Source organism: Bufo bufo, chromosome 9 (genome assembly GCF_905171765.1).
Source record: "Bufo bufo chromosome 9, aBufBuf1.1, whole genome shotgun sequence".
Classification (NCBI taxonomy): Eukaryota; Metazoa; Chordata; class Amphibia; order Anura; family Bufonidae; genus Bufo; species Bufo bufo.
Genome location: NC_053397.1, coordinates 172,323,428 through 172,338,341, shown reverse-complemented (window position 1 = coordinate 172,338,341; position 14,914 = coordinate 172,323,428). Strand labels below are relative to the sequence as shown.

The 14,914-nt window shown below is 42.9% G+C and overlaps 1 protein-coding gene across 3 annotated transcripts in view; it reads right to left on the bottom strand.

The window, feature by feature from the left end:
- The window catches only part of PRKCD (protein kinase C delta), an 80,624-nt gene that overhangs the window by 20,846 nt on the left and 44,864 nt on the right, over positions 1-14,914 (bottom strand). For 2 of the 3 annotated variants that reach the window (XM_040407085.1, XM_040407086.1), the window contains exons 3-7: positions 11,396-11,595; positions 10,068-10,128; positions 3,259-3,418; positions 2,921-2,952; positions 972-1,057 (exon numbers count right to left, since the gene is read on the bottom strand). In XM_040407085.1, the coding sequence (XP_040263019.1) occupies positions 972-1,057; positions 2,921-2,952; positions 3,259-3,418; positions 10,068-10,128; positions 11,396-11,595 (539 nt within the window). Of the gene's footprint in view, positions 1-971; positions 1,058-2,920; positions 2,953-3,258; positions 3,419-8,957; positions 9,060-10,067; positions 10,129-11,395; positions 11,596-14,914 lie in introns of those variants that run through there. The other variant, XM_040407087.1, reaches the window with a different exon arrangement.

Below are 14,914 nucleotides of genomic sequence, written 5' to 3'. Positions count from 1 at the left end.
TGGACCTCTGCAGAAGCTCATCACTATGGTTAATAGAAGAGAGCACCTGCGGAGAATCCCACTTCATGACATCACCCAAGAGGGCGGATGGGCAGAGGTTAATGAGCTCTTGAAATGGGATGTAATCAAAATGTAATGTCAATATGAAAGCTGTGTAGAAAATGAGCCACTGATGAGAAGGCGAGGGCATCTGAACCTGATGCTTCCTGCCTTTAACACTTTTTAAAAGAAGTGATAAAAGTTTTAACTGATGTGCTGAAAAGTAACTTCTCTTATTACTTTCACACATATATACATGTGTGGTATATAATCATGTAGTCACAAGTACACTCCAGAACTGCCCCTGATAAGACTGCATAGCTGAGCCAAGAATGTAATGTTATCATTTGAAGTGAACAGATATAAATATTGCTTAGACATCTGGAAGAATCATCCTGGGTATTGATTCCTTAATGAAATAGTTATGGGAAGGCCAAGAAATAAATGACTACTGGCACGGCCAATGCTCATTTAGAAGTGAGTGTAATTTACAGAAGTGGCCGCGTAGCAGAAGTCTTAAAAAAACAGATGGGAACGGAAATCGGGAAACTGTCCTCAAACAATGCTAAAAGGTCAAAAAAATACCCAATAGACCAAGTAAACCTATACATCCCTTTTGGCATCCTGCTAAGTTAGGCTACTTTCACATCTGCGGCATTGCGATCCGGCCGTCAGTTCTGGCAGAGAATGACGGGAATCGGTTGGACACAAATCGCAGCGGTTTCTGTCTGACCAGTCCTAAACATTTTTTCCGGATTGCGGTCAGATCTCTGCTGGAGACCATTATAGTTAATGAAGCCGGAGGATATTCTGATTGCATCTGGCAGTGCCGTATCCGGAGGATTCTCTGCCAGAAAAGCTGCTGCAGGTGTGAAACTAGCCTTACAAATGTCGGTGTGAGATAACAATGAACTGTAGTGGAGATCGCTCACCATGGTGTCCCGGCTGTTGGTGGCTGTGCCCGTACACCTGCCTATGATCTTGTCAATGCATTTTTTATGTATGGCAGCATTACACTCTGGATGGAAGAAAAAAAGGGTTTTCGTTCATATCAAGAAACATCTAGTTAGAAGCTCACAACGACTCCTCCAAGGAGAAGGATGGAGACTGAAAGGTTAACTAAAACAATACGATAAGGAAAAGGAAGGAAGGATTAAGAGCAAGGAAGTGAAGAGATGTATCACTACATCTGGAGAAGATTAATAGTAGAAGAAGGGGGAGATATTGATGAAAAAATACTTGTAAAAAATGGTGTTTATAAGCATGGACGATATAAGATGCACAAATTAAAAATGCTGAGACACTCAGAACAGGTAAAAGCACTCCCAGAGAAGATGACATATTGCCCTTCATTTATTCTAATTTTAACATGTCGTGTAAGAATCGTTCACAGCCTTAGACGGTAATAAGGCCTACAGAGACCAAACCCGCAGCTAAAGCTGCTGCACAAAGTAGTGCTGGAAAGTAAGGACTTCTAGGAAAGACCAATTTTGCCAGGTGTCCAAAGCAGTAAATAATCTGCAACCAAACGACTGTGCCTGACCGTCTGTTGAAGATGTGCACTTTAATATTTCTGTCATTGAGCAGAAGTGTTAAAAAAAAAGTGTCTAAGACTATGCAGATTGCCCTAAAATATCTAAAATCATACTCTGGTTTCTAATAAATCTGCCAAAATACACATTTTGGACCCTTGATAAATGTACCCGATGAGCAAGGAAGACCTGTAAATTCCTGCAGCAATAAATTATGACTGTGGATATGATACTGCAGGGATCAGCAACCTTCGGAACTCCAGCTGTTGTGAAACTACAAATCATGGCATGCAGACTTAGAAGTCAATAAAGCATGCTGGGAGTTGTAGTTTTGCAACAGCTGGAGTGCCGGAGATTTCCGACCCCTGTGTTAATACTGCTTACTGCACTGTAGAAAAACACTCCCTAGGTGGTCAGTCTGTGGTTTGCACTGCTCCCTACGTGGTCAGTCTGTGGTTTGCACTGCTCCCTACGTGGTCAGTCTGTGGTTTGCACTGCTCCCTACGTGGTCAGTCTGTGGTTTGCACTGCTGCCTTGTCAGAGTCAACAGCCTTTCACTCTGCAGAGTTGGGAATCACTGGAGGAAATGTATCATTTGGCAGGTCCCTTGTATGATCATTTAGACTAATAAGTAGTGTTGAGCGAACTTCTGTTTTAAGTTCGGCGTCTAAAGTTCGGCTTCCGGTTAGCGGAGAATCCCGATATGGATTCCGAATTCCGTTGTGGTCCGTGGTAGCGGAATCAATAATCGGCCATGCTTATGCATATTATTATATTATGCATATTATCTATAGAATACAAATATGTATATAATTCTATTACGCATATTATCTATAAAACGATATCCCAACATTACGTATATGATGCGTCGCATTCCACTAACTTTTCTTAAGAAATGTTTTAAGGAATGAAACCATTTAGTTAGTGGATATATTTCGGAAAATAAGAGACCAAGTGGAAGACGATGTTTGCACCACCAGCATTAAGGTGGTTCCATACTTTTAATTCCACCATTGTTCCAGACGAGGGTTGCCTGGCCTATAAGACCCTCATGCCATTTAAGGCGCTCTCCATAAGGAGAGATAGTACCCCCCGAATCATGACTTAGGCCTCTCAGCCAGTTAAGCCAGTACTCTCTGCTCTGCACGGATGTGGGGCTCTTACCCAGAAACAGCTGTCTGCAGATGAGATGCTGGCTTATTTAATATCCAAGTCATGTTTCAAGACCTGTTTAAAAGGTTGAACATTGACTTATAGGATAGCTGCCTTCAGTAGAGAGATAGACAGATAGATATGAAATAAAGATAGATAGATAGATAGATAGATAGATAGATAGATAAGTAACTTACGCCTGCATTTATATCCTTGTTTGTTCAAGCCCCTGTAAGGAGAAGAATACAGATTGATGAATTATAAGACGTCCATAGCAGTTAGATGTGCTCTCGCTGTGGAGATGTCAGCATACTGGTACTGCTGGTAACTAGTATTCAGCGAGCTTCTGTTTTCAAGTTTGGTGTACAAGGTTGGGGATAGCTAAGAATTCCATTATGGATTCCGCTACCACAAACCATAACTTATGGTCCGTAGTAGCGGAATCTATAATGGAATTCTTAGACAATCCGAACCTTGTACGCCGAACACACAAGTTCGCTCAACACTACTGGTAACAGAGGAAAGGTTTACTTACCACACAAACTCCTTACAGACAGAGCAGAAGGTTGGTTGGCCAAAAAATGTGGCAATGAATTCATGGTTCTTGATGTAGTGTATTTTGGCCTGTTTGATGGCTCCTCTCCTCCTGTTGATAGTTACGAGTCCTTCATTTTCACCCACAGACTGTTTGCAATCTGTTAGAGAATAATAGGCAATAAGTATGAGATAAAGTCATAGCACTGAAGACGACGTGCCCTTTTAGGGTATGTTCACACATAGCAGATACATTGCAGATTTGCAGCAATGGATTTCTGCGCACTAAAAAAAAAAAGAAAAAAAAAAAAAGAAGAAGTGTAAATTGACCTGTGGTGCAGATGTGTGTGCCAACGCAGCGACAGGGGCAGTGATAGGGGAGTGTCTATGTAACTAGCTAGAGGGAGGAGCTATAAACTACCTGGGTGTTGTTAGGGGCAGTGATAGGGGAGTGTCTATGTAACTACTGTAGCTGGGTGGGAGGAGCTATAAACTTGCTGGGTGGTGTTAGGGGCAGTGATAGGGGAGTGTGTATAGCTCCTCCCACTAGCTAGTTACATAGACACTCCCATATCACTGCCCCTAACACCACCCAGCTAGTTTATAGTTCATCCCACCCATCTACAGTAGTTACGGTACATAGACACTCCCCTATCACCCAGCTAGTTTCATAGACATTGCCCCTAACAACACCCAGCTAGTTTATAGCTCCTCCCACCCAGCTAGTTACATAGACACTCCCCTATCAAAGGCACTAACAACACTCAGGTAGTTTATAGCTCCTCCCACTAGCTAGTTACATAAACTACCTGAATGTTGTTAGGGGTGGTGATAAGGGAGTGTCTATGTAACTAGCTGGGTGGGAAGAGCTATGATGTAGCTGGGTGTTAGGGGCGGTGCTGGAGCTGTGGCAAGAGAAAGGAGAAGAGCGTCATGGGTTTGGTTGGATACAGCAACAGGAAGCGCTACATATGGGATGGAAACGAATCAGAGTAATATGATTATATGGTGAAAACTGGTCAGGAGATTCCAAATTAATAAAAAAAAAAAAAAAAGTGCAAGGGGAAGATGTACATAAGGTAAGAAACTACATGAGTAGATTTGTTAATCCTGGAATACTGCTTTAAATTTGCAGCATGTCAATTTATACTGTGGCTTGCCACTGCAATTTCACCCTTTGTAGTGCACAGGAAATCCACAACAAATCTGCATGTAACACAGATTTCGCTATAGAAGCACAGCAAATCTGCAATGAAATGTCTGTAAAAAGAACAAAAAAAAACTACAAAGCATATATTAGCCTATAGATATCCTCAGAGCAAAAGTAGACAGGGGCCTTCCACAACTGTGCACACACACACACACACCAAAAGAACCATTCATAGATGCTCAGACTAGCTTAATAAATGACACAATTTGTTGTAAAACTACACAGCATAACAGTTTATGTCAATGTATGTGCAGTGTCCTGAAACACACTGCTTAAAGGGGTATTTCCATCATAATGATCACTGTTAAATCTGTTAATCATTTGACTGATCATTTTTGTAAATATATTTGATTAACTAATTCCCACCCTTTAGGAGAAAATTCATCCCCACTTACCTCATTGTTGTCATTCAGTCTCCCCCTGGTTACGGCCACTGCTCTTCTCCAGAATCCCTGTGGCCGCGCTTGCGCAGAAGGCTCCTTCTTTTCTCCCGGCCGGGTGGCTCGCTGTCCTGAACGCGCACGCCGCCGCGCATGCACCATGGTGACTTCTTCCTGGCCAGAATAGTACAGAGCTGTGAACGCACAAGCCAGCTCTGTACTATACTGGCCACGGATAAGTCCCCATGGCGCATGTGCAGCGGCGTGCGCATTCAGTCCAGCGCGCGGCCTGGCTGGGAGAAGACTTAAATCAAGATAAAGCCAATGGGAAAGAGAACTCTACATCATCACAGCTATTCCTAATCCTGAGACTGATATCTACGAAATCACCAAAAAGAACAGAGCACCACAAGACGTGCATCGCAACCGTCTCAAGCTGTGTTTAAAAGAAGCTCCGATCCAAGAAGAAACTCAATCCACAGAACAACTGCTGGAAAACACACCTGATCTAGAGGAACCTACACAGTCTATTGGAAAACTATTATTAGACTTAGATCCTCTACACTGGTTCCTTACACCATGGCTTAACTTTGTTGTTCCCGCCAAGACTAATACAGCCCCACTTCAGCCAGAAGAAGTACCTCGTAAAAGGTTCCTCAGAAACTCAAGATGTACCAAGTAAGCTTGAACCAAGGCCTATAGAGCCACAGCCACTTCGGCGATCCGACCGGACCACAAAAGGTCAGCTGCTGACCCGTTATAGGGAGTTCCAACAACAGCAGCCGAAGATGAGACTTCCAGTTCAACTGTGATTGCATTCTTACATCATTTGGAGCTACAGAGCCAGAGTAAGAGAATCATTGCCTTGATTATTTGCCTTGCTCTAAGGACTCTCAAGATTCCTTTGCCCTTATTTTGCAACTTTCCAGTCATGTGACCCGGAGAAGGACTTTGACGCACTAAAGCCCTCTGTGATGTTCTACAACCATTATGCTTCATGCCCAGGGAACGTACTCATACCCTGTGAGCCTCCTAAGAAGTTTCCCTTTTTGTTTTACATTATGGACTATCCTGGTCCTTACTGTTCGCTGTGCCAGGTCAGCGCCCCCAGTTCCCCAGTTACAATAGAAACTACGGCCCTTGCAACTCATTTTATATTGTGATGCTCTAATATATATATATATATATATATATATATATATATTCAGAAAAATGAGCGGCACTCCAAGAGTAAAAGCAGTGAACCCTTTATTCACACCGGTGGTGCAACGTTTCGGCTCTGTTCACGAGCCTTTCTCAAGCAAAAGCTTGAGAAAGGCTCGTGACCAGAGCCGAAACGTTGCACCACCGGTGTGAATAAAGGGTTCACTGCTTTTACTCTTGGAGTGCCGCTCATTTTTCTGAATATATCCATCAGGGAAACCAGTCCATTCCCTTTGGGACGTGCACCCGCCTTCTCTCTTTGGAGCCAGTGCCGCCATTTTTCACTTTATATATATATATATATATATATATATATATGTGCCTAACCCAATTCTCTTATAGCCAAAGAAGAGAAACCGCAAGAATGGGGTAATGGTACTGTGTATATGCATGCATGCTCTTTTTAAATTTTTCAGGTGATGCATCATCTTGGCAAGAGTTCGTCGAGGACGAATTATATTAAAGAAGGGGGGGATGCAGTGTCCTGAAACACACTGCTTAATGTTATGATTGTGTTTCATGTAAACTGTGCTTGTAAATGTGTTCTCATAAAGTTGCATAGGGAGGGGGAGGTTCTTACAAGCCTCCCAGGGTTAACCCCGCCCCTCAAAAGACAAAAAGGCCATTTGTTAGAGTATAGTATTCCTAGAAGAGGATACCGAAGTATAGGATTATACTGGACAGTAGAGATCGTTCATCCCTCCAGCCTGGAGAAATAAGAGAGAGAGAAAGACTGATTGTCATAGAGGACTATTTCTTATGCAACTTCTGGGAACTAATGTGAATCATTGTAAAAGCTGCCTTGATGTAAATGACTTTTGCCTACATTGATGACCTGTGGATCAGCTTCAGTAAAGTACTGGGAGTTTGTTGAAAGCTCTAGTGTCCTTATTCTATATCATCATTACTACTACCACCAACATTTGCACCTAATGGTACTGGCGTCACGAACCAGGGGCCCAGCTGCCACAAGTACCCTAAACACTATCACCATCAACAAGACTTCAACTTCCAACAGCAGAGAAATCCCGACCCCCAAGTTAAGAAAGGGTGTCCAGTCACTGCACATGTCCTTTAAAAACAGATGAGACACACAAGAGACCCAAATGAAAAAGGACTCAAACTACTATAGCAACTACTATAGCAACGGAAGCAAAACCAGGTATAGACAAGCCACAGGGAGACATGGTACATACTGTGATCACATTGATGGAAGACTAGACATAACCACTAAAAACTACAAGTATTAAAGGGGTTCTCCAAGAGTATAAAATGTCCCCTCATGTACCGGGCACCCCACATGGAATATACTTGCTCCCCTTCCCCTCACCACCTGTTTTCATCCGTGTGCAGGGAGAAGCAGCAGAAGTATATTCCATGTGGGGTGCCCAGCACATGAGGGGACATTTTATACTCTTTGAGAACCCCTTTAAAGATCACTCCTAATAAATACAAATAGCAGCACTGTTTATACAGTCCTATAGAAGAGTATGGTCGCACTACACATATGTGCTAGCAAAGCAAGGGTGCTTAGTCCTGCGACCAGAGTCCTATGCCACCAAAAATCTATGGTGTTCTGTGTACTAAAGATAACTCCTCCAAATATCCAATTGTAAGAATGATCCAAAGTTAAAGGGGTTGTCTCACTTCAGGAAATGGCACTCATCATGTAGAGAAAGTTAATACAAGATACTTACTAATATATTGTGATTGTCCATGTAGCTTCCTTTGCTGGCTTGATTCATTTTTTTCTATCACATTATACACTGCTCATATCCAGGGGTTACGACCACCCTGCAATCCAGCAGTGGTGGTCATGCTTGCACACTATAGGAAAAAGTACTAGCCTCTCTGGTGGCCAGGGCCATGGGAGTGCATATAGGCATGCATGCGCAGCAGTTCCCATCCTGTGCTGCAGCGGTGGCTGTAACCCCTGGAAACGAGCCGTGTAGAATGTGATGGAAAAATGAATGAAGCCAGCAAAGGAGGCAATATGGACAATCACAATACATTAGTAAGTGCCTTGTAGTAACTTTCTCTACATGACAAATACCATTTGCTGAAGTGACACAACCCCTTTAACGGTCTATAAATAAAATAAACTGTTACATCTATATTCATAGAATCGCCCATAGATCTATACCTGCGACAGTTATACAGTGCCTATCATAACTGACTGGTGTCCATAAGCTAATTAACAATATAAAGTGTACTGGATAAGTCAAATACTCTCAGCCCTCATCTGCCATCATAAGAACACCCACTAAGCCTGGATGGCAATGACTAGTTAAGCTATTTTATAAAGAAAAGGTAACAGACAGTAAATGGTCTTAACCTTGCAGGACTAGGGCTCCCAGGGTGCAAACCTTGAAGCGTGTTTCACTACGAAGTAGTTCAGCTCCATTTATTAGCATTGTTCTTCATAAGTGTGTAAAAACAATTAAGCATGGTCTAATGGTATTTAAAACAGTTTGACCCCAGCATTCGTCAGTATCCTACACCCCCTTGTCCTGAAAGCGGAAATATGAGAAATTCTATGGAAGCGTCCTCACCTGAAATTCTAACTAACGCACATTGGTCAGAAATCTCTGCAGCTTTCACCCATGAACCAGTTCTCTTGTAGGACATTGAGGTGGACAACTGCGATCACCCCAGAATTTTTCTATTTTGTCGGCAGCCCGTTGAAAAATACAAGAGGAGAAAATACTAGTCCATCTGGTTAATGGAGAAATAATTCATCCAATCTTCACAAAATAGCCGACTACACACAGGAATGAATCATTCAGGAGTGGACAACTATGAAAAGTCATCCGGAAAGCACAACACGAAGCCAAGAGTATACACACCATATACCAGAACAATCCAATCCCACCATCATCTCTTGAGTCACACATACAGTACACTGACCCCTCCATGGTGCCGACATGGCATTCTGCATGGCAAGTGAAGGCCAACTCCAGCAAAGCTATCCCAGGACTGGAAGGCAGACGACTAAGGAGCTGCTCTGCTAACTGCGAGACTCACTAGTGTGTACAAGGGAGGAGGCGACACTTAGAAAGGGAGGGAGAGGAGCGAGCATTAAGGGAAATACATACAGGGAATGCAGAAGTAAGATGCACAGGCACTAAAGGTGTCCGCTATATTTACTACAAATTCCATATACTAATGTTAGTGCCTTCTCCCTCCGGATATAGAACTGCTGCACGCATGGCCTCCTAGAAATAGGCGTTTAACATATGGCTGCTTGAGACGCTCCCCATTTGCTAGATAAAGATCCTTGTGCTGATTACACATAAAAGCAGCCGCCCATTACTACTGTTGTCTTAAGGTCCCTTTACCCTGGCCAATTTAGCAGGCCACCGTCGGAAGGAAACGTGCAAGCGCCTGCTCGTCAGTGAAGAAGACCGCTACATTTACATGCAGTGATCTTCTCCACAGTATAGGGAGGAGTGATCACTAATGCCATTGCTCATCCCCATACAGCCCTGTTGTTTGCCAGCAGCAGATCGTGGTGCAGCCGGTAAACAAAGATGTAAGCGCCTACACAAACGTTTCGTTCATCGGCACTTTCACAGCAACAGACTCTCAGCTCGTATCAAGGGCCCTTTAGGCCATTATATCAATCCTATAAATGGACTTTATAGAAGTTGCCCCTTTTACCCCAAGTGTAGTCTTACTTGCCAGGTCCGAAATTGAGAGCACATTTTAGGTTCAGTCTCTCTGAACGGTTGTGCGCCTATGTCTTTTGTATGGTGCACACCAAGGATACAACATCAGAAAAGAGCTTCTAGATTGCGTGTGGCAGCCCATCCGGCAGTGAAAGTGTTACTGCAGACAGTCGCCAATGTACTCTTATCAGCTTCACACCAATAGTGAGGACACATGCGAGGTGCGAGATCCTCTGCTGGGAGGACACCATCTCTCAGAAAGGAGAGCCTGGCACATACACTTGGACACTGCTCCAAATCAACAAAATCACTCCACATACTTATACAGCGAGTCCTAAATATGACATACCGGCGTCCTCGAGGAAGAACTGCACAGACATGAGCACTTTGGCCTGGGGCTGCAGATCCAACTGCAAAAGGAGAGGAAAGGAATGTTTAACGTCAAAACCATCACAAACTAAAAGAGACCATAGGAGGTTATAAAAATAACGCTACTGATGTGTTAAAGGGAATGTGTCATCAGGAAATTACCTATTGTTTAAAGCATGTTTTTATGTTAAAGGGGTTACCCCATGAGTAATGTAAAAAATGAAAATCAGACATCATACAGTCCATGGCAGTCTCTTTCTAACAAAGCTAGAACCAGCCCTGCACCTCACATGGATCCAGAGATCTCCACATTCATTGCTGCAATTGCTCTGCTAGATTTATTTCCAGCTAGCATGCACTTTCTCATGGGGTGTGTCCTTTGTGCTACAGATGAAGGATGGAACTGAGCATGTATGTCAAGCTCCGCGAGCTGGACAGAGAATTTAAAAAAAGGCAAACAGCAGGTGGCGCTATACAGATAAAGTACAGTGAATTGCTGAGCGGTTTTTTAAATTACATGCAATTACAAAAGTATTCAGACCCAGGGGCTGGTTTAACAAAATGTTGAATATTTTTTGTGGGACAACCCCTTTAAACATCTTTTTAGTTTAGTTTTCAAAACATTTTATTGTTAATACATCTGCAGCGATACAGGTTAACCTACAATACAGAAGTATAATGTGCAAGTATTAGGATTTTGATACATGTTGAATAGACATACACATCTTAATTACACATATATTTTTCTTATATCTGCATCACTTTAATAATTACAATGTTAAACCAGTAAATTTTCTTCATTCAATATCCTAATGCAATGAATATAAGTGGAACTAAAACTGAAGTTAACAAGAATGTTAGCAAAATTATTTGGTGAGACAGCAGGAAGTGTATATTAGTATGAGGTGTGAATTTTTAGTGGTTCCCTTTAAACCTCTTTTTAAAGAATTTTTGGTGGTTATTTTTAATTTGTCCTGTCAATATCTATATTTAAAAAAAAAACGAATATCTGCATCACTCCGGACCCCTGCACGGCCACCACTGGATCTCCCCATCGCGCGGATCAAAACATCCGACGACAGGGGCTGCAGCCAATAACAGGCCGCGACGGTGATCAGCCTCTCTAGCATCACGGATGACGTCACAGCAGCGGCCGTGCAGGGATCTGGACTGACGCAGGTGCTGGGGAGCAGGGTTAGTATGATCTATAGGAGGGGCTTGGGCATTGTGGGGGGCACTGTGGCAGATAAAATTCATTGACACATTCCCTTTAAGAGACCAAATCTTCCTTTAGTTTATCTTACATACCCAAAACTCTGATTTGCCATTTCCTTTCTTGCAGCGCTCTGCAAGTACAGAGACCCCAACTGTGGCTTCAGAGAGGGGGTCCTCAGCCGCTTTCATCAGCACTATCTGAATTACCCGACCCTCGTGGATATGAGCATCGAACGAAGACTTCCAGTCTGGATACATCGTCGGCTTCTTCTGGACGAGTGTCTTTCCTCTGTCTGTAATATATGGAATGAAAAAACAAAACTTAGATATTCTGAAAGGATTTAAAGGGGTTTTCTGCGATTTGGATGGTCTGTCCTCAGTATAGGTCATCAATATCTGATTGGTGGGGGGGGGGGGGGGGGGTCAGCTTACCAAGCACAGTGCCATATATTATATAGTGGTTGTGCTTAGTATCACAGCTCAGGACCATTACCTTGAATGGGACTGAGCTGTGCCTGGGCCATGTGACCAATGAACATGACGTCACTGGCCTAGGAGGAGGCTGCGGAGATGGACCCCTACTGATCAAATATTGATGACCTATTCTGATGATTTTTTAGTTTTTACATTGCAAGGGATAACCCCCACCTGTACATTTTAAAAAAGCACTGGAAGTGACCTTGGTCCACAAGGGGCAAGTCGGTTCAGTGTAGGGTCCCATATGATGAGGTCACCTTGCCGGGGCAGACGGGTTCGTACAATGTGCCCCAGGAACCTCAAGCTTATACATATAATAGATATATGTAGGAGTAATGCAATTTAAGATCCATGTGTTCAATGTTCATATGTCTGATCACCGGGGTCCCAACTGATGGGATCACTGCAAAAGAAATACTGTATATATTTGGGCACCTGCAGGAACAGACAATCACGTAAAAAAGAACCAAAAAGCTGCAAGCAGAAATTGTGCACACCCAAGAATTTCCTAATTAAAAAGGTTTATTATATCTGTTTGAAATTATAAAAACATTTTTAATGTTCTTATGAAGTTGGCTAGATATAATATAGCCTTTATTTATAAATTACAACTGCAGTGGTCAAGCATGCATGTGCGCTTCAGCCCCACAGATACTGAGCGGTGCTGCAGGGTGTATACTTGACCACCATTCTAACTCCTCCTCATTGTGGAAATGCAGTGAAAAGGAAACGAGGGTTCGAGACCCCTGTGCTAGCCCCTATAGTAACTGTTCTTTTTCCCCTTATGCCACTTACTTTTGGAAAATACTAATTGTGGTTTTAACAGATTTGATCATAAAAAGTCACCATCTGCAGATAGTAGCTCTGGTAGCCATGATGCCCTGTCCAGGTATCCAATAGAGATGTAGGGCTAAAATAGAAAACAGCATTCCTGACACACGCAGTGTGCAAAGGCCTGATCTACCACTAGGTGGAGCTATACTGTGTGGGCCTGAACATACGGTAGGTTGTCACTTGTCATAGCTGGCATGTAGGTAAAATAAAGTGGCTATATTCTAAAGGCAACCATAGCAACATGAAGACCACTTCACCTATATAAACCTTGTTTGCACATCGTGATAACGGAGAAACTAAACTAAAAAAATTAAAATAAAAACAAAATGCAGAGGAAAAAAATGATACTGCAGAATTTTTGTACATGTGTACACAGAGACCTTTAATAAAACATAAGCATTGCGCTTCATGCACCCGACCGTAAGAATTTTGTAGATCTGCAAAATACAGGTCACATCTGTGTTACGTGCGTCGCATCCGTTTGGCTTTTTTTTTTGCAGACCCCTTGACTTCTGGGGTCTGCATTTTGTGGTCCAAGCATAGGGCATGTTCTATTATTTTGCGAAAAGCACATGGGGTCTGCAAAAATGGATACAACACGGACGTCATCCGTATTTTGCAGATCCGCGATCCTGTTTGCTGTGTGTGTCAGACTTTATGCCCCTGTAATTGCCCATATGGCTCCTGTAATTGCCTACTGGTACAGGTAGGTTAGCGTTGGGTCCCGTGCCACTATGAGAGACCTTGACGAGGTGCGTGGGCCCTGGAATGTTCTTGATATAAGAATATATTGGCGAAAGTCAATTTTTTTATATCAGAGTGAGGGCTTAGCCATATATGGTCAATTGCATTTACCATTGTAGTGCACCAATTTTTCTAAGGTTTTGTTTCAGATCCACATTTTGCAGACTGCAAAATTCATACGGTCGTGTGCATGAGGCCTCATGGTACTGATCATCATCTACATCTCGGTTCATTTAGTAAGTCCCCGATTTGCGCAGTGAAGCGTGCGTCTGTCTAGTTTTGTGCCAATCATCATCATATCATCAAAAATCATTATCGATTTTTTTAGAAGCATTGATCAGATTATTATTAGTTAGACTAATCACTTGTTCTTTTCAGAAAAGAGGCCGCTATTGTCAACATCCTCTTTTCTCTCTTCTACATGATATATTCCTACTGTTAAGACTACATTCACCCGTCCGTATGAACGAGTCCACATTGCAGAACGATACATTCATTTCAATAGGGCCGCAAAAGATGCGGACTGCACACAGTGTGCTGTCCGCATCCGTAGTTCCGTTCCATGGCCCAAAAAAAAGAAATATGGTAGCGGTGGCCATGTGTGGTCCGCAAACTGCAAAACGCACACGGGCCTGTATCCGTGTTTTGCGGATCCGCAAAACACTATGGCCGTGTGAATGTAGCCTAAAGGGAACCTGTCGTCTTCACTTAACACGATGTCCGCTCTGCAGAGAAGGACGAGCCGAGTATATTGATATACAGACCTGTGGAAAAATGTATTTATTCATTTTAATCTCTTTCTAGGATTCGGGCAGTTGTACTCGTCGATTGACAGCTATCTTTGTATGTACACTCATACAGGGAAGCCTGCCAATTTCAGAGTAGGACCATCTACAGGACTCCTAAGCAGAGAAAGAGCAGGGGTTTTAAGGGGGTTTTCTGGGAGTACAATATTACTAACCAGTCCTCAGGATAGGTTACCAATATCAGACCGGTGGGGCTCCAAAGCACATTACCCCCACTAATCAGCTGTTTGGAAGGGCCAGACACATACCAAGCACAGTGCCGTAGATTGTATAATGGATCCACAGGATTTACTTTATGCTGTTAAAAACAAAGCAGGGCGCACCATAGGGTAATACCGTTGGTAGACAGATAAAATAAATGGTTCCAGTACAGGGCTCACCTTTTGTGGTTGTGCTATCTGTAGGCACAACTCTAGTAAAAGCTTGTCAATACATGTGATGGAGTCACGATTCGCTGGTGGATCTGCAGCCGCGGAGGGATGACTTCTTGTCGGAGATCCCTGAAGTCTCCAAGAAGTGATAGGATACAGAGGTAAAAAGATAAAATATCCCAGGGCGCAAGATTCCAGTCCAGATAGTGATAGTAAATAGAAAACTTATTTATTGCAGAAGTACAACGCGTTTCGGGGAGTAGTTCCCCTTCATCAGGTACATTATGTGTTATGTACCTGATGAAGGGGAACTACTCCCCGAAACGCGTTGTACTTCTGCAATAAATAAGTTTTCTATTTACTATCACTATCTGGACTGG